This window comes from Bufo gargarizans, chromosome 5 (genome assembly GCF_014858855.1).
Source record: "Bufo gargarizans isolate SCDJY-AF-19 chromosome 5, ASM1485885v1, whole genome shotgun sequence".
Classification (NCBI taxonomy): domain Eukaryota; kingdom Metazoa; phylum Chordata; class Amphibia; order Anura; family Bufonidae; genus Bufo; species Bufo gargarizans.
Window position 1 is genome coordinate 467,557,404 of NC_058084.1, and position 18,936 is coordinate 467,576,339.

The 18,936-nt window shown below is 51.0% G+C and overlaps 1 protein-coding gene across 1 annotated transcript; it reads right to left on the bottom strand.

Annotated features, from left to right (window-relative positions):
- Window positions 1–1,273: 1,273 nt before the first annotated feature.
- Window positions 1,274–8,047, bottom strand: LOC122938324. The gene is made up of 4 exons (XM_044293762.1): window positions 7,881–8,047; window positions 4,320–5,060; window positions 3,774–3,863; window positions 1,274–3,209 (listed from the first exon to the last, which is right to left on the bottom strand). The coding sequence occupies exons 2-4, from the start codon at window positions 5,023–5,025 to the stop codon at window positions 2,074–2,076; spliced, it is 1,932 nt and encodes a 643-aa protein (XP_044149697.1). The 5' UTR covers window positions 5,026–5,060; window positions 7,881–8,047; the 3' UTR covers window positions 1,274–2,073.
- Window positions 8,048–18,936: the final 10,889 nt, after the last annotated feature.

Sequence of the window (18,936 nt, forward strand, 5' to 3'; positions counted from 1 at the left end):
TTACCAGTTGGGAGGGGCCCCGCCCAGTAACACCAGCAGCACTGATTGGACAGAGTCAAACACACCTACTACTGGTAACACCCAGCAGTACCTTTACTGCAGACCAGTGGCAATGTATTTGTAAACTTCTAGAAGGAATAATACAGGAATGGTACAGCACAGAGTCCTAAGAATAGATGCTCCAGAATTAGTATTACACGGGGCATGCAAGTAGTTACTAAAACTGACATGTCAGGAGAGGGGATAGTCCCCTAGAGGGACTTAAGAGGACCTTTCTCCCACAGACCTCAATGATCTCACATTGCAGCCGATGGGAAGTTCGCTATTCTGCCACAGGCCGAGCTTCATAGGAATGTAGCTGTGGCAGGCCTTTGATACTTTGGGGGGGGGCTGTAGCAAATAAAACTGGTCCCTCTATCGCCGCACGAGGAGCTGTTCGAGCCCTGGGAGTGTAGCAATGCTGAGGAAAGGCCTCTCTTAAATGCCATGGTCGCAACTGACCACAGCATCCGAGAGGTAAAATGTCTGTGATCGGCGTTATCGCCATAGACATTGCCTGTAGGGTCTCAGTTTAAAACAGCAGGCACCTGGCAACCATGTGGGGAAAAGGGTTAATCCTGCTGGCAGATGCTCTTGAAGGGGTGAAAGTTATCACCTGGATTTGCAGAAGACAACTCCATGTGATAAGTTCACTATTGCCCGGACCATCTACGAAGGCAATGTAGATGCAGTGCATTGTGGGATCTGTGCTAGGATTCAAGCAGGTTTAGAAATGCAGCTCTGGATGTGACTGGAGTTTCTGGTCAGTCCCCCGCAGCACTGCTGGACCAGCAGACGGAAGCATACTTACTGACCTTCTCCCCACCACAGGATTTCAGCTCCGTCAGTCACGTCATGCACGGGGAAACACCGCGGCTGCAATGGCACATGTGACCCCCTGCAGGACCACAGCGCAGCAGCGGGGACTGAAGGAGCTTACATCCTGCAGTGCGCAGCAGCAGCAGCTACGTGGGCTTTCTTCTGCAGATCTGGTGACATTGGGGGAAGGCCCCTGAAGGTGAACAACCCCTTTAAACACTAGTCACATTCAGAGCTGCATTTATAATTCTGTCTACAAATTTAACCCAAGACATGCTGTAACTCTGAGACAGTGCAAAGGATCAGCAAAGTTTCAACTTCTTATGCAGGTTTAACTCCTCGAGTTCACGCACATTACCACAAAAGGAAAAAAAACAAAAAAAAGGTAAAAAAAAACAACAAAATCCTTTTATTGCATGAAAAGATTAAAAGGTCCAATCATCGGATGAGCACAGGGGGGGTGGGTACAGCGAGAATCAAACCCCTCCTCGTCCGCTAAAACTCGCCCCTCTTATCTTTCATGCTCCCGGGTGTCGGGATCGAGTCACAGGGTCCCACGGGGACGTCCTCTGCGTTGCAAAAAATCTTACTCTAAGGGAAGTTCATTATAGAAAACTATAAATGTTTTTCATCTTTTAAAATAAAAGTTTTTAAATAAAAAAAAAAATAATCCTCCTAGGAGACTCTTCCTCCTCCTCTAACCTGACCGCTTTGTACAATACAGTGACTTCTACTGCTGCTACAATCCCAAAAATCTGCATTCAATTCCTCTACGTCATGAACGGAAAAACGTGAAAAAATAAACGTGAAAAACCTTTCCTGTATACTGCTATATGACGCTGGGAAACGATGCAGGGATAGGGCTCTACCCCCGGGCAGAAGACAAATGCTTGGAATGCAGGTGCATGGATCATTTTAAGGCCTGGGTTATAAAAAAATACATTTATATACAGACATCTAGCGGTCGGGACCCCCCCACCCCCCTTATACCCTGCGGAGCTGGACCCGTAAACTGGCAGCTCCCTCCGCGTCTAGAAACTTCCTTGCTGTCAAAGCCTAGCAAAAAAAATAAAAAATAAAAACAGACTGATGTTTCCGTGTCCAGTGTGGACTACTACTCCAACTATTGCATGGAGGGGGGGTTAACCTCTTTGTAGCCAGTGCATTATACAGTTTGAGCTAGCATAGTTGCTGAGGTCCAGGATGGGACAAAGCTCAGCTTTTGGTAGAAGCACCTGGTTGCGGTCGGATGGGGCGGGCGGGCTCTGGTGTCGGCTTGATGAGGCGGGGCCTCCCCCTACGCCTTGCAATAACGGGAGTACTTTTTGTTGGGGTCTCTGCCACCGTGGGAGTTTCGGTATTAGGTTTGGTGGCTGCTATAGTAGAAGTGTCTGTTACCGAGAGGGAGCCATTGGCGGTGGCGGCCGCCTGGTTCTGCCGGGTGACGGCCCTCTCCTGCCTGAGCTGGCGCAGTTCGTCTCGAATGTCCGTCAGCACGCCGAGCAGTTGCTGCTGCAGCTCCCTGTCTTGGTTGCGTTGCTGCTGTTGCTGCATCCGCTCTTCCTCCCATAGTCCCAGCTCGCGGTGGTATAACCGGTCCCACTGCTCCTCCAACTCAAGCAGCCGACTCATATTCGATTTACATGGAGCTTTACGGTCGTCTGGGTCAAAGGAACAGTCTCCGTTTGGGGGGAGCTCGCCTCCTGAAGAAGGGTCCCCGTCCTGGGAAGATGAAGAGGGCATGGAGTCGTCCTGGGCGTTGTCGCTGAGCTGCGGGGAATGGGATTGTCTCTCCCACTCATCCTGATTCTCTTGCCAGTTGCCCCTGTCGTCATCTTGTTCCGGAGAATCCTTCCCTGCATCCTGACTGTCTCCTCCTTCACTCTCCACCTTCAGTTGCACCGTCTCCCCATCTGTCTTGACCACAGACATGGCCGGGCTGCTGCTGCTGTTGTCACAGTCACTTCCCCCGGCATTCTGTTCAGTTTGCCCGGCTGGATTACCGAGGGACCCTTCCGGGGACGAGACAATTGAGTTCTGAGACTCGCAACGCGCTGGAGCCAAGACAGGCTTGGTGGTCAGAACTTCCTGCTTGACGGTCAGGATCTCCGGTGGGGCTGTGACGATGGTCTGCTGAGCTGGGATCAGGTTCTGGGTGGTCACCAGCGTGCACACCTCCTTCATGGCCGACCAGGTGTCGGGGAAGGTCTTGAGCGGGACACCTGGGGCGACATCCTTCTCGCGCTCGCCGTTCTCTAGGTCTTCTGTTACCCGGACAAAAGAGAGCTGAGCGGGGGATGCGCTAACCAGAGGGGACGCGACCGACATCTCCGGCGTGGGCCTCGGACTTGCTGTGAATGAAAGAGAGAGAAGAACGTAACTACAGTGATCAGACCTAGGACATGACTGACCCCCTATTGTGGGGTACATAGATTAAAGCCCCCCACCCCATATGCAGAATAGACTGTAATTCACACTGCGCGTCTGACTGCCCAGAGGCTAGCAACTGGGAACCCCTGCCCCATATCAGCCCATTGCACCCCCGAGCCTCTATGATCCCCCCAATAATGTGCTGCAACTGTCCAATGTCCTTTGCGTCAACTCTTCACATTTTTCAATTACTCCGCTTGCCATCAGTGAAAAGGAACACTCGGTCAAGAATACAGGGGCGTAGCTCGTTACAGCGCATCGACGCCCGCCAGGATGGAGGTGAGATTTTAGGCTGTATTCACACAAGGCAAGTCTTATGCACTATAAACACGACATGTGAATGCCCTTAAAGCTGTGATGTTGCCATTCAGAGGCAGCAAGCAGAGATCTTGTAAATGATGAGGAATTGAAACACAACACTGGGAAGCTGCAGAACTTCTTGCTACGCCCGGAGCAGCAGACACAGATCGGCGGCGGATACTCACCGGTGGTGCCCATCCTGTCGCAACCCCTGTCGCTGCTCAAGTCCCCGATCCCTCCTCTGCATGAGAAGAATATGGATTGTCGCGGTACCCCTGGAGGAGGAAACAAACGGAGGCCGTCAAAGGAAGCACGAAATACGGCACAGCTTCTTAAAGGCATGGTTTGTTACAATGTATCAGTGCAGGATTTTCAGCTCATGGAGTTTTGTTTAAATTTGGATACAACTGTAACAACCCCTCAGCAATCGGTGGTGGACTCTGTTCACAACTGCATTGGAGGCTACAAAACCACAAGAACTGAATGCTGCTATTCAGTGGCAGCAAGCAGAGGTACACAGTTAATTACGAATCTGCAGGACTTTTTTTTTTTGCATGTCACCAAAGGCCGCTCATTATGACAGCAAGCAGAGATATTTCATAACTAATGATAATGAAAGGCAGCAAAACTTATACTTCAGTCACATCCAGAGCTGCATTCACAATTCTGTATCTGCTAACGTTCCCTGCGGTGCGCTGTGGGAGACGCAGCCCCGGACCCCCAGCACTTACCAGGCTCCATGTACATGCCCTCCTGCTCCCCGTCCAGCGTGCAGTGGTGTCCTATCGTCGAGGCCACCAGGTCCTCTAGTTGGCTGAGCTTAGTGTCAATAACGGGGGTCCCTACAGGAGTGGGGGTCTCCTTGGTGCCCGTCCTCCGATGGGTGATCTTCCTTTTGACTTCCAAGCGCAGGTCGCGCCATTTGTGCTTCAGGTCGTCGATGCTGCGCGGCGTGTACCCCAGTTCGTTGACGTTTTTCTGTATCTGGGTCCAGAGCTGGCTGCGGCGCTGGTTCCGGCGGGTGGACTCTGTGCGCAGCGCCTCGGACCCGTACAGGGCACTGAAATGTTGGACCACGTCCCTGACCAGCGTCTCCGTCTCTTCATTGGAGAAATTGGCTTTCCGTTTCCGTCCGGTGTAGAGGCCGGTCCCGAGCGGCGGCAGAAGCACCGTGTCCTTGAGTTGTACGGTGGTGAGGATGGGGGCGGTCTGCATGATGGACAGCGGCTGGTCTGTGCTCGCAGGAGGCGACGTATCCATCGGCTCCGGTTTGGGTTCCAGTAAAGGTTCCAACTTTGGAGAGTTGTCGAGCTTCTGGGGGGTGGAAGGTGCCGGTTCAGAGCTGGAAGAAGCATCAGATTCCGCCATGTTAGAGGCCTCTTGCCGTACCGCCGCTCTGGTGCCAATTCTTCGAACAGGGAGGCTTCCGTCAGACATTAGTGCAACTGGATTCAAACTCTCAGCATTTAAATCTGCAACAGGGGGAGAAAACAGCAGATTAATGAGAGTTCTCCATCATAACCCCCCCCCCAGTACTTAAAATCATCCAGTACATTGTAAGAGCTGTAAGCGGGAGCAACCATTCAGCAAAAAAGGGGGTAATGACTAAGCAAGAGAGAATGACAAATATGTATACGAGGGGCTGTGAAACTATAACTCCCACAGAAGTGAGTTGTGGTTTCGGAACTCCTGACGTGCATCCACTGTTTATATCTGGGGGTGCACCTGTGTCACATGCATCCATAGAGTCCCTATCTGGGGGTGCACCTGTGTCACATGCATCCAGAGTCCCTATCTGGGGGTGCACCTGTGTCACATGCATCCAGAGTCCCTATCTGGGGGTGCACCTGTGTCACATGCATCCAGAGTCCCTATCTGGGGGTGCACCTGTGTCACATGCATCCATAGAGTCCCTATCTGGGGGTGCACCTGTGTCACATGCATCCATAGAGTCCCTATCTGGGGGTGCACCTGTGTCACATGCATCCATAGAGTCCCTATCTGGGGGTGCACCTGTGTCACATGCATCCAGAGTCCCTATCTGGGGGTGCACCTGTGTCACATGCATCCATAGAGTCCCTATCTGGGGGTGCACCTGTGTCACATGCATCCATAGAGTCCCTATCTGGGGGTGCACCTGTGTCACATGCATCCATAGAGTCCCTATCTGGGGGTGCACCTGTGTCACATGCATCCATAGAGTCCCTATCTGGGGGTGCACCTGTGTCACATGCATCCATAGAGTCCCTATCTGGGGGTGCACCTGTGTCACATGCATCCATAGAGTCCCTATCTGGGGGTGCACCTGTGTCACATGCATCCAAAGAGTCCCTATCTGGGGGTGCACCTGTGTCACATGCATCCATAGAGTCCCTATCTGGGGGTGCACCTGTGTCACATGCATCCACAGAGTCCCTATCTGGGGGTGCACCTGTGTCACATGCATCCATAGAGTCCCTATTTGGGGGTGCACATACTATAATACAAGTGTAAGAGGACAGAGGGATACGACTTGTGACAGCGGGGAGGGGGCGGGCTCGGTGTCGGAGGGGGCGGGGCCGTGTCCTCCAGTTTGGCGGGTTCTCCCAGAGGCCACATGTCTGGAACAACAAGCTGCTGATTAACCCCTTCATGTGCAGGGAGCTCAGCAGGAAGCCTCAGGGATACAATGTATCACATGGGGGAGATAAGCCACACATTAACCCCTTGCTAGCTCAAAGAAGTCAGGTCCCGTGTACTGGCTGCAGACATCAACCAGCACTACTTTTATTTTCTCCCCATTTTCAGTACCTCTGTTTGCAGTCAGTGAGCTGGACACTTTTGTTTCCATACAGACTAAAAACTGATCCTGCCTTGTCACATCCGGGGGTTTGTTACAATTGTATCCAGTCTAGACAATCCTCTGTGAACCTGGACTCCAGACTGACACATTGTAACAGACTATCGGCAGAAGAGACACTGGTGCTGATGTTTGGATGATTATGTCATACACTGTAACAAACCCTCAGCTGTGATAAGTATGAGGTCCAGATGGGGTTTCAGCCTCTGGATGTGAAGGAGAAGGTTCCCGGTGACCAAGCAAATCCCAGCGCTCTGTGGGGAGACCGGGCGGTCAGTCTGCAGCTCCCCCACAGGGGACGGGAGGTATTACATCAATGGGTCCTCCAGAGACACTCTGCCCGTACACAAGGGTCGCTGGGTCACCCAAAGTCAGCTCCCGACACGCCCCTATACCGCAGGTGAGGGCCCCCCTCCCCAAGTTACGGGCGGGCGCCCCGGCAGTGCCCCCCCCCCCAAGTTACGGGGCGGGCGCCCCAGCAGTGCTGCCCCCCACCAGTTACGGGGCGTGCCCCCCCCCCCACCAGTTACGGGGAGTGCGCCCCGGCAGTGCCCCCCCCCCCAAGTTACGGGGCGGGCGCCCCGGCAGTGCCCCCCCCCCCCCAAGTTACGGGGCGGGCGCCCCAGCAGTGCTGCCCCCCACCAGTTATGGGGCGTGCCCCCCCCCACCAGTTACGGGGCGTGCGCCCCGGCAGTGCCCCCCCCCACCAGTTACGGGGCGTGCGCCCCGGCAGTGCCCCCCACCCCCCACCAGTTACGGGGCGTGCGCCCCGGCAGTGCCCCCCCCCCCACCAGTTACGGGGCGTGCGCCCCGGCAGTGCCCCCCCCCCCCACCAGTTACGGGGCGTGCGCCTCGGCAGTGCCCCCCACCCTCAAGTTACGGGGCGTGCGCCCCGGCAGTGCCCCCCACCCTCAAGTTACGGGGCGTGCGCCCCGGCAGTGCCCCCCAGTTAGGAGGCGTGTGCCCCGGCAGAGCCCCCCACCCTCAAGTTACGAGGCGTGCGCCCCCGCAGATCCCCCCAGTTACGGGGCGTGCGCCCCGGCAGTGCCCCCCAGTTAGGAGGCGTGGGCCACGGCAGTGCCCCCCAGTTAGGAGGCCTGCACCCCGGCAGTGCCCCCCAGTTAGGAGGCCTGCGCCCCGGCAGTGCCCCCCAGTTAGGAGGCCTGCGCCCCGGCAGTGCCCCCCAGTTAGGAGGCCTGCGCCCCGGCAGTGCCCCCCCAGTTAGGAGGCGGGTATCCCGGCAGTGCCCCCCAGTTAGGAGGCCTGCGCCCTGATAACGGCCCCGCGGTGCTCGCCCGTCCCTCCCCCACCCATGAGGCACGCACCCGGCGAAGCCCCCACCTGTTAGGGCGAACACCCGTACAGGCCCGGAGCCCGCACTGAGCCCGCCCCCGTGATGCTGCGGCAGTGACCCCGCTCGTGGCCCGCGGTCTTCCGTCTATTGTTCACTCACCCTCCGGGTCTCGTCGGCGGCCGCGCTCGTCCTGTGTGAGCAGCCCCGGGGGCTGAGCCCGGCGGTGCAGCTGGAGGGCGGGGTGCAGGGGGTGTCCCGGTCACAGCAGCCCGCGGAGCTCCAGACCGTCCATGCAGCGTGCGGCTAATGGCTCCCGACCCAGAGGAACTGGCTGCATCATTTCCGCCACGGTTGGCGCCACCTACCGGACCTTGGAGTCAGCGCATCGCGGTACTGACCGTGGCGACCTCTAGTGGTGCGTAGAGATAGCGCGCTGTTGAATGAAAGACAGCGACATCTACTGGGGCTTCTGCAGAACTGACGGATACCTCAAGATGCGATATCGATCCGTTATTATCTTTTTTTTGTTGTTGTCACTGTACAAAAGGTAGTAGCTGTGCATCCATCTTCTTGTGGAGAGAATGTGGTGCAACAAATTCAGAGGCGTAGCTATAGGGGCCTCAGCAGTCCTCATTGAGACTGGGCTCCTAAACCTGGGGGGCCCACAGGACGCCCCTTGGTGGCACATCACAAATTATGTATCACTGTCCTCATTACAGCGATACCTTTAGGGGCCTCAGCGGGGCAGGGAAGCCATGCCGCCCTGCACCCCCATTCCCTTCTGATAGGCTTCAGGCCTAGTGCACAAGTAGGGTCGCCACCCAAACCAGTAACTCAGTGCCCCTGTGCCTCACTGGTGGAGGGCTCGGTGCAGGAGGACAGAGAAGGGGGCACTAATGGGGAGCATTATTCTAACTGGGGGGGGCTCTAATAAGGAGCATTAGTAATTCTGGGGGCACTAATGGGGGCATTACTATTACTAGGGGAGCGCTAATAGGGGCATTATTAATTCTGGGGGGCACTAATGAGGGCATTATTAATTCTGGGGGTCTCCAATGGGGGCATAATTATTTCTGGGGAGCACTAATAGAGGCATTACTATTACTGGGGGGCACTAACGGGGGCATTATTAACTCTGGGTGGCACTAATGGGGGCATTACTATTACTGGGGGCTCTGATGGGGGCATTACTAACTCTGGGGGGCACTAATGGGGGCATTACTATTACTAGAGGCATTAATATTACTAGGGGCATTACTATTACTGGGGGCACTGATGGGGTATTAGTAATTCTGGGGGGAACTAAAGGGGGCATTACTATTACTAGGGACAATAATATTACTGGGGGCACTAATGGGTGCATTATTAATTGTGAAGGGCACTAATGAGGGCAGGTGGCAGGAGATCGGTGAGACATGTTTTCCGTTTGGCTCAGATGATGTCTGTATTGTTTCTGGCGCTCGCCGCTCCTTCTTTCCCCAGGTGTGGATATTAGGGTCATTTAACCTTCTCTCTTTATTGCTGTTTCTCCCACAATGCTGTGCGGTTTGTAGCTTCTGTTTGAGTTGTGGATAGCTGGTGTGTGGATCTGGGCTGAGTTCCTGGTGCTGCCATAGACACTTAAAGTTAAGTGTTTTCTTTCCCTTTTGTATTTTGTTTGGGTTATTTTGTGTGTTGCATTTCCCTGTCATTTGTATTAAGGCCTGAGGGAGACTGCTGTCCGTCCTTCCTTTTTTCTCCGTCCTGACATTAGTACCAGGGTCCTATAGGGTGAGTTAGGACACTAGGTATTCCTGTGTATGAACTCACCTACCTCTGGGGTCTGTTCACACTGGTAGTCAGTCAGGACCAGGCTCCCCTGTACACAGTAGGATGCATGCTGCCTGCCAGGGGGGCTCCACACCAGCGCTGATTCATGGCAGCTGACAAGTTTTGTGTAATCGGCACTTCTGGTCAGAGTAAGGCTGTTTCCACATGATCTGATTTTCATAAAATCGCGGCAAAAAAAACGAGGCAATTTGCTGCGATTCTATGTAAATCAGATGATGTGGAAACAGCCTTACTCTGACCAGGAACACTGATTGGACTAAAACCTGTCAGTCAATAGCACTTGACAGGATCTCCTCCGATGAGGCAGCTCTGCTGGAAGGACTGCTGCCTGTGTGATCAGTCTGGAGCCCCGCTGCTGCGAGGGGGAGGACACTGGCTCAGGACCTGGGGACACAACTAGCAATACAGAGGGCCATGAGGTGAGGAAGGAATCTACATGTATTGTAATTGGTTTAAAAAAGTGCCTGCATGTATGACAGTGTGTGTATGTAAGAGTGCATGCATGTATGACAGTGTGTGTGTGTGTGTGTGTGTATGTATGAGTGCCTGCATGTATGACAGTGTGTGTGTATGTAAGAGTGCATGTATGACAGTGTGTGTATGTAAGAGTGCATGCATGTATGACAGTGTGTGTATGTAAGAGTGCCTGCATGTATGACAGTGTGTGTATGTATGAGTGCATGCATGTATGACAGTGTGTGTATGTAAGAGTACCTGCATGTATGACAGTGTGTGTATGTAAGAGCCCATGTATGTATGACAGTGTGTGTATGTAAGAGCCCATGTATGTATGACAGTGTGTGTATGTAAGAGCCCATGTATGTATGACAGTGTGTGTATGTAAGAGTGCATGCATGTATGACAGTGTGTGTATGTAAGAGTCCATGTATGTATGACAGTGTGTGTATGTAAGAGTCCATGTATGTATGACAGTGTGTGTATGTAAGGGTGCATGCATGTATGACAGTGTGTGTATGTAAGAGTGCCTGCATGTATGACAGTGTGTGTATGTAGGGGTGCATGCATGTATGACAGTGTGTGTATGTAAGAGTACATGTATGACAGTGTGTGTATGTAAGAGTCCATGTATGTATGACAGTGTGTGTATGTAAGGGTGCATGCATGTATGACAGTGTGTGTATGTAAGAGTGCCTGCATGTATGACAGTGTGTGTATGTAGGGGTGCATGCATGTATGACAGTGTGTGTATGTAAGAGACCTGTATGTATGACAGTGTGTGTATGTAAGGGTGCATGCATGTATGACAGTGTGTGTATGTAAGAGACCTGCATGTATGACAGTGTGTGTATGTAAGGGTGCCTGCATGTATGACAGTGTGTGTATGTAAGAGTGCCTGTATGTATGACAGTGTGTGTATGTAGGGGTGCATGCATGTATGACAGTGTGTGTATGTAAGAGTGCCTGTATGTATGACAGTGTGTATGTAAGAGTGCATGCATGTGTGACAGTGTGTGTATGTAAGAGTGCCTGCATGTGTGACAGTATGTGTATGTAAGAGTGCATGCATGTATGACAGTGTGTGTATGTAGGGGTGCCTGTATGTATGACAGTGTGTGTATGTAGGGGTGCCTGTATGTATGACAGTGTGTGTATGTAGGGGTGCATGCATGTATGACAGTGTGTGTATGTAAGAGTGCCTGTATGTATGACAGTGTGTGTATGTAAGAGTGCCTGTATGTATGACAGTGTGTGTATGTAAGAGTGCCTGTATGTATGACAGTGTTTGTATGTAGGGGTGCATGCATGTATGACAGTGTGTGTATGTAAGAGTGCCTGTATGTATGACAGTGTGTGTATGTAGGGGTGCATGCATGTATGACAGTGTGTGTATGTAAGAGTGCCTGTATGTATGACAGTGTGTGTATGTAAGGGTGCCTGCATGTATGACAGTGTGTGTATGTAAGAGTTTATAAAAATAAAAAACACCTAAACTCACCATCCTGATCACTCTGACCCAGCACCCATACCCTGTTCTCTCCGCCGGGCTGCAGCTGGGACATAATGTTTTGGCTGCCGCAGTAAAATGCCCGTGTGCCGCACCTGACTGCTGTAACCAATCAGTGATCTCAGTGGTCTACAGCACCAAGGCCAGTGATTGGCTGCAGCGGTCATGTGCGCTATTACACTACAGCTTCCTATATAAAGGATTATTTGAAAGAATGTTGAGGCAAATCGGAAAACCCCCTTAAATGTCAATATTTGAATGAAACTTTAGGGTGAGCCCCTAGAGTCACTTCTACTGGTGGGCCCCTAGAGTCACTTCTACTGGTGGGCCCCTAGAGTCACTTTTACTGGTGGGCCCCTAGAGTCACTTCTACTGGTGGGCCCCTAGAGTCACTTCTACTGGTGGGCCCCTAGAGTCACTTCTACTGGTGGGCCCCTAGAGTCACTTCTACTGGTGGGCCCCTAGAGTCACTTCTACTGGTGGGCCCCTAGAGTCACTTCTACTGGTGGGCCCCTAGAGTCACTTCTACTGGTGGGCCCCTAGAGTCACTTCTACTGGTGGGCCCTTAGAGTCACTTCTACTGGTGGGCCCCTAGAGTCACTTCTACTGGTGGGCCCCTAGAGTCACTTCTACTGGTGGGCCCCTAGAGTCACTTCTACTGGTGGGCCCCTAGAGTCACTTCTACTGGTGGGCCCCTAGAGTCACTTCTACTGGTGGGCCCTTGTCACCCCAGTCTGACACTGGTCAAGACTTTGATTAGGGTTCTACTAGGAGGTGTCCATCTCCTTTCCCTAGTTCCCAGGCCTGATTCCCTCACCCCTTCCCCTCCTATGCTCAGTTCATGTTTAGGGAGGCGTGCAAACTGTACTTTAGGCCACGTCCACGCTCATCTGGGGATGAGAAGCAGCGAGGTGGTGCGGTTATTTCGTATGCTTAAAGGGGACTCCCAGTCTTGGGCTTTTTCTCTGCCGACCGGATCGCAGTCTCTCCGGTAGGTGGATGAATTTTTCAAAGCTTTGGGTCTATGATGACCCAGATCGGACCTCCCTGGCCGAGACCAAGGTACGCGGCCTTCGTTAGGGAGAGCGTTCAGCTGAGATCTATTGTTCCGAATTTAGGAGGTGGGCTACGGATACTGAGTGGAACGATCCTGCTCTCCGTAGCCAGTTCTGTCTGGGATTATCAGGCTGAAGGACGCTTTGGCTTTTCGTGAGAATCCTGAGTCTTGGAAGCCGCTATGTCTTTGGCTGTACGTATTGATAGACGCCTCAGAGAGAGATCTAAGGGCCCGCTCTCTCAGGACGCTCTATTACACAACGTACCGTATTCCTTTGACTCTTTGGGTGAAAAGACTATGCAATTAGGGGGAGCGACTCTGGGATCTGCTTGCAAAAGTAGGAGTCGCAAGCAGGGAGTATGTTTTTTTTTTCCTGATCGGTCAAAGGGGACATTTTGTCAATATACGTCCAGGCATTCAGCGTCAAAAAGAGAAACAAAAAGGGGCGTCTAAATCCCATCTGACTATCGGAGGTGTGAGTGGGGAGTCAGAGAATGTGCATTTGTCCTTTGCTGGTAGTACCCGATTTCTCCTGCCTGCTGAGATGGCGCTAGAGTCAAAAACGGTGGAAATTGAAGTATTTATAGACAGCGGGGCCGGGGTGAACCTGATTGATGCTCAGTTTGTCCGCATGCACGGGTTATCACCAAGTACATTAAAAAAGACATTCCTGTATTTGCTATTGATTCTGCCCCTCTTCATCAGAGGAGCTCGTCGCACGTTTTCCATGATATCTCGTGTTTTGTCTTGGAAGTTCTCCCTGCACCTATGGTTCTGGGTTTACCGTGGTTTATCAAGCATAATCCAGCTATCGATTGGCAAGCTGGGCAGATTCTGGATTGGGGGGACTATTGCATCGATAAATGTCTCAATACTGTACATCCTTTTCTGTGGTCACTACTAAGGCTGCACCCTCTTTTATATCCGAGTTTGCCGATGTGTTTTCTGAGAGTGGATGTCAGGATTTACCTCCCCATCGGGAATATTGCCCTGTCAATCTTATTCCCGGAGCTAAATTGCCTAAATCTAGGTTGTATAATCTTTCTGAACCTGAAAGACAGGCCATGAGAGAATATATTTTGCCGAAAGTTGGAAGAAAGGGACCTAAAACATGGAGGTCTTCGGCCATGTCTGGATTTTCGTGAACTCAATCAGATTACGATAAGTGATCCTTACCCTCTTCCTTTGATTCCCGATTTGTTTAACTAGATTATTGGTGCCAAGGTGTTCTCCAAGTTGGACTTAAGGGGGGCATATATTCTGGTTAGGATCAGGGAAGGGGATGAATGGAAGATGGCTTTTAATACTCCTGAGGGGCACTTTGAGAACCTGGTCATGCCTTTCGGGTTGACCAATGCCCCGACGGTATTCCAACATTTTGCGAATTACATCTTTCATCACCTGGTGGGGAGGTTTGAGATTGTGTATTTGGATGACATTTTTATTTATTCTCCTGACATGGAGATACATCAGGATCACATGAGACAGATGTTACAGATTCTAAGGGATAATAAATTGTTCGCAAAATTAAAGAAATATGTTTTTTGCGGTACACGAGGTGCAAATCTTGGGCTACCTGCCTTCATCTTCAGGTTTTCAAATGGATCCTGAGAAAGTCCGTGCTGTATTGGACTGGGATCGACCCGAAAATCTGAAGGCTCTTATGCATTTTTAGGATTCACCAACTATTGCCGAAAATTTATTAAGAATTATTTGACAATAGTAAAACCCTTAACGGACATGACTAAGAAAGGGACGGATGTCTCTGTATGGTCTGATTCAGGATTACAAGCCTTTTCTGTGATTAAGGAATGCTTCTCTTCTGCTCCCATATTGGTGCAGCCAGATGTGTCACAACCATTTATTGTGGAAGTGGACACATCCGAGGTAGGGGTGGGAGCAGTTTTGTCACAGGGCCCATCACCTGGTAAATGGCGACCATGTGTATTTTTCTCAAAAAAAACTATCCCCCGCTGAGAAAAATTATGATGTGGGTAACAGAGAGTTGCTGGCCTGGTAATTGGCTTTTGAGGAATGGCGTCATTGGTTGGAAGGGGCGGTTCATCCGATCATGGTGTTCACAGATTGTCACGGATGGTGTTGAAGGAAACTAGAAGTCACAAATAAAGATCCAACTGACTTTATCCCAAACTAAGGAACATATGGGTGAGCCCTATAAAAGCCCTAGAGCTCTCCCAGACTGCTCAGCCCATGCAAAGATCTTAATAATAGAAAATTGCATGCCCTCGTACCTAGACTGAGTGACACCTGAAAACCCTACAATAGTGAGGGGACACGACCACCGCCTCCCTGCACTTAATACGGAGGGAGTCAGGGTCACCTAGAATCAAGCCAACAGGAAAACACTAATAAAGGAAAAGACTTATCTGAGGAACCAGCAGTTGCAGCATCTAGCAGTGAGCACAATCCAGGAAGTTGTATAAACCGCAAAGTGATGCAGTATGGGAGGGGATATAAATGGATGCAATCAGTGCAACTAGATGACAGCTGAGAGAGGGGAACGAGATGACAAAACGAAACCAAAACAAAAGAACCTCAAGCACGAGGTACTGAAGAACGTCTGTCAGAGCTTCTCAGAGATCTGGCGGTGACACAGATCACAAAAACCTGGCTTATCTGGAGTCGACGAAATGACTGAACCCAAGACAAGCCAGATGGGCCCTGTTTTTCACCAGATTCATTTTCACTGTCACCTATCGTCCTGGGATTAAGAGTGTCAAGGTGGACGCCTTGTCACATAGTTTCCCTGGAGGTGGTGATTTTGAAAGCCCATACTGTCTAAAAGGGTGGTGATATCCGCCCTCTACCCTGACCTTGAGGTGAAGGTGTTAGAGGCTCAGGGAGACGCACCGGACTCGTGTCCCTCTGGGAAATTATTTGTGCCACCGGAATTGCGTCACAAGGTGTTGGAGGAACATCATTGTACGGTTCTTACAGGACATCCTGGAAGTAGGTCCACTGCCAACTTCATATCTCGTAGATTCTGGTGGCCAGGGTGGCGTAAGTGTGTGAAGGATTATGTGTCAACCTGTACTACCTGTGCACGTGCCAAGGTGACACATACTCGACCTTCTGGATCTTTACCTTTGTTACCCATTCCGTCCAGACCATGGACTCATGTATGGACTTTATCACTGATCTACCTAATTCTTCAGGAAAGACAGTTATTCTGGTGGTAGTTGATCGCTTTGGTAAAATGGTACATTTTATTGCATTACCAGGCCTACCTAATGCTAATACCCTTGCACAGGTATTTGTTGACAACATTGTGAAACTTCATGGCATTCCCCCTGACATGGTCTCAGATCGTGGGACTCAGTTTGTTTCCAGATTCTAGAAGGCTTTCTGTACTAGACTGGGGGTACAACTGTACTTTTCTATGGCTTTTCATCCTCAGTCAACCTTTGTTATTTTCTTTAGACTTGCACCAGTAGGAAAAACTAAGTTTAATTCATATGCAAATGAGCACTCGCAAGTGCCCAGGGGCGGCGTTCAGTGTGTAGGTGCCCAGGCTGCCTCCCCAGTCTCTGCCTTTGCCCGCCCTCCAAGTCTCTTGCCTCATCGATTGGTCCGGACTTGGAGGGCGGGCAAAGGAAGAGGCTGGGGAGGAGTAAAGTGAAAAGAAGGCAGAGCAGCCTGGGCACCTACACACTGAACGCCGCCCCTGGGCACCTACACACTGAACGCCGCCCCTGGGCACTTACACACTGAACGCCGCCCCTGGGCACTTGCGGGCGCTCATTTGCATCTGAATTAAACTTAGTTTTTCCTGCTGGTGCAAGTCTAAAGACAAAGACAAAGGTACCGTTACAATCCTGTATAGGTGTGCTACAGAGCCATGTAAGCACTGTATATGGCCATATGGAGGTGACAGACTCCCTTTAATGGTCCAGGCCTAAGTGTGGGTGATTTTGTGTGGCTGTCCACAAGAAACATTAAGTTGAAGGTACCTTCTTGGAAGTTGGGTCCAAGGTTTATCGGCCCATATAAGATCATGGCCATTATTAATCCTGTAGCTTCATCTTGAACTTCCTCAGGCCCTAAAAATTCATAATGTGTTCCATAGGTCTTTGTTGAAAAAATATGTGGAACCTTTACAGCCATCTTCCTTGCCACCCGCTCCGGTCATGGTGGACGGTAATTTGGAATTCGAGATTGCAAAAATAGTTGACTCTCAAGTTCTCCGTGGATCCCTTCAATATCTTGTCCACTGGAGAGGTTATGGACCGGAGGAGCAGTGGCGTACCGCCCATAGAGGCAGACCACGCCACTGCTATGGGGCCCGCGGCACTGGGGGGCCCGTAGCGCAGAGAAAGCCCCGCCCACACTATTTGGCCCCGCCCACGCATGACATGCAGCCGGCTATGCGGCTGCTTTTCTTCAGCCCCAACTCTTCTTCCGCAATCGCCGCCAAGCCTAAGTGGTCCTCCGCCCCCCACTTCCTGTTTGACCTGATCCTGACCTCCTCCTGACCTGACCCTGATCCTGACAGACAGTCTGCTGACGCAGAATCAGGATCAAACCAGCCTGCATGTAGCACTGGAAACGCTGGCCAATCAGCACAAGGCAACTCTGTTGAGGCAGCTGCTGATTGGCCAGTGGCGCAAGGGGGCGGGAGAATCGGCTCGAACTTCGCCGTCGGCCGTCGCCAGAGTGCCTGAGCTGAGGAGAGAAGAAGGAAGATTCTGAAGCACCGGCTGTGTCCCTGGTTGGCCTGAAGTAAGTCAGACTCAGTCAGAACAAGTACCGTTCGTCCTGCCGTGTCACTGCCTGCACAGTGCACTCCCTGCAGCAGTGCCTGGCCGACTCTGACATATGACTATATATTATGAGGGCCAGGGCCCGTGTTAGTTTACAAATCTCTGGGGGGCAGGGTGATATCTGTGTTACCTTACAATGTGCCCCCCTTGCCTGTCACTGCAGGGAGCTCGGCCCATATGCTGCATGTAGTACGCCAGCCCATTACCCATGCGATGTGGAGAGTTCATGTATTAACTGTGTTCTTCAGCAGATGAAACCCTCTAGTCTAGTATTATATGACCAGATACCCGCAGACCAAGAAATCCTTATATGATGTCCCAACTCTGTAGGTCATGTATAAATGTATTTAATGGGTGTTGTGGCATGGGAGGAGCCAGGTCGGGAAGTGGGAGGGGCCATGGTGGGTAGTGGGCGGGGTTAAGGGGCCCAATTCAGATTTTTGCTATGGGGCCCAGTGATTTCTATGTACGCCCCTGCGGAGGAGAGTATGTCGGTGCCGGCAACCGACGTTAATGCCAATCGTTTAGTGAATGCCTTTCATAGATCTCACCCGGATATGCTCAGTCCTGGGTGCCCGGAGGTCACCCGTAGAAGAGGGGGTACTGTCACGGATGTTCCCGTGGCAGGTACCAGATGATCGGAGAGACTGGCAACTCGTGGGTTAAATTGACAAGTTCACTGTGGATCTTATTGTGTCTGTGTTTTGGTGAATGCCGCCCACACCCCTTGCTTCAGGTGTTGCTTGTTGGTAAACTGCCTTTTATAGATTTTCTTCCTGCCTTCTATCTAGTTGGTCGGTTGTACTCTGTGGTGCGTCTGGAGTTGCCAGTTTTCTACTTTCAGATAAGTCTTGTCTGTTCTTATTGTTTTGCGTTTGTTATATTCCCTGTTTGTATCTGGGCCTGAGACAGAGACATCCATTCATCTATCCGGAAGGGAATGGGTTGTCTCTGGTCCTAACCTCATTCCAGGGTCTTATAGGGATATAAGGGCCTAGGTATCCTGCATATGAATATTCCTACCTACAAGGTCTATTCATATTGATAGGTAGTTAACCCCTTCAACCCCGGGCCTGTTTTCACCTTCCTGCCCAGGCCATTTTTTGCAAATCTGTGTCACTTTATGTGGTAACAACTTTAAAACGCTTTTACTTATCCCGGCCATTCTGAGATTGTTTTCTCGTCACATATCGTACTTCATGACAGTGGTAAAAATGAAAAAAAAAACATTTTTATTCCCAAAAAAATACCAAATTTACCAAAAATGTGGAAAAATTAGCAAATTTCCAAATTTTTATTTCTCTACTTTTATAATAGATAGTAATACCTCAAAAAATAGTAATTACTTTACATTCCCCATATGTCATTTTATATTTATATTCATGTTTGGATCATTTTGAAAATAAAATTTTATTTTTTGGGGACGTTAGAAGGCTTATGCCTCATTCACACATCAGTGTTCGGTCAGTGATTTCCATCAGTGATTTGTGAGCCAAAACCAGGTGCGGCTCTAAACACAGAATAGGAGCAGATCTTTCCCTTCTACCTCATGTCTGTGGAGGCTTCACTTCTGGTTTTGGC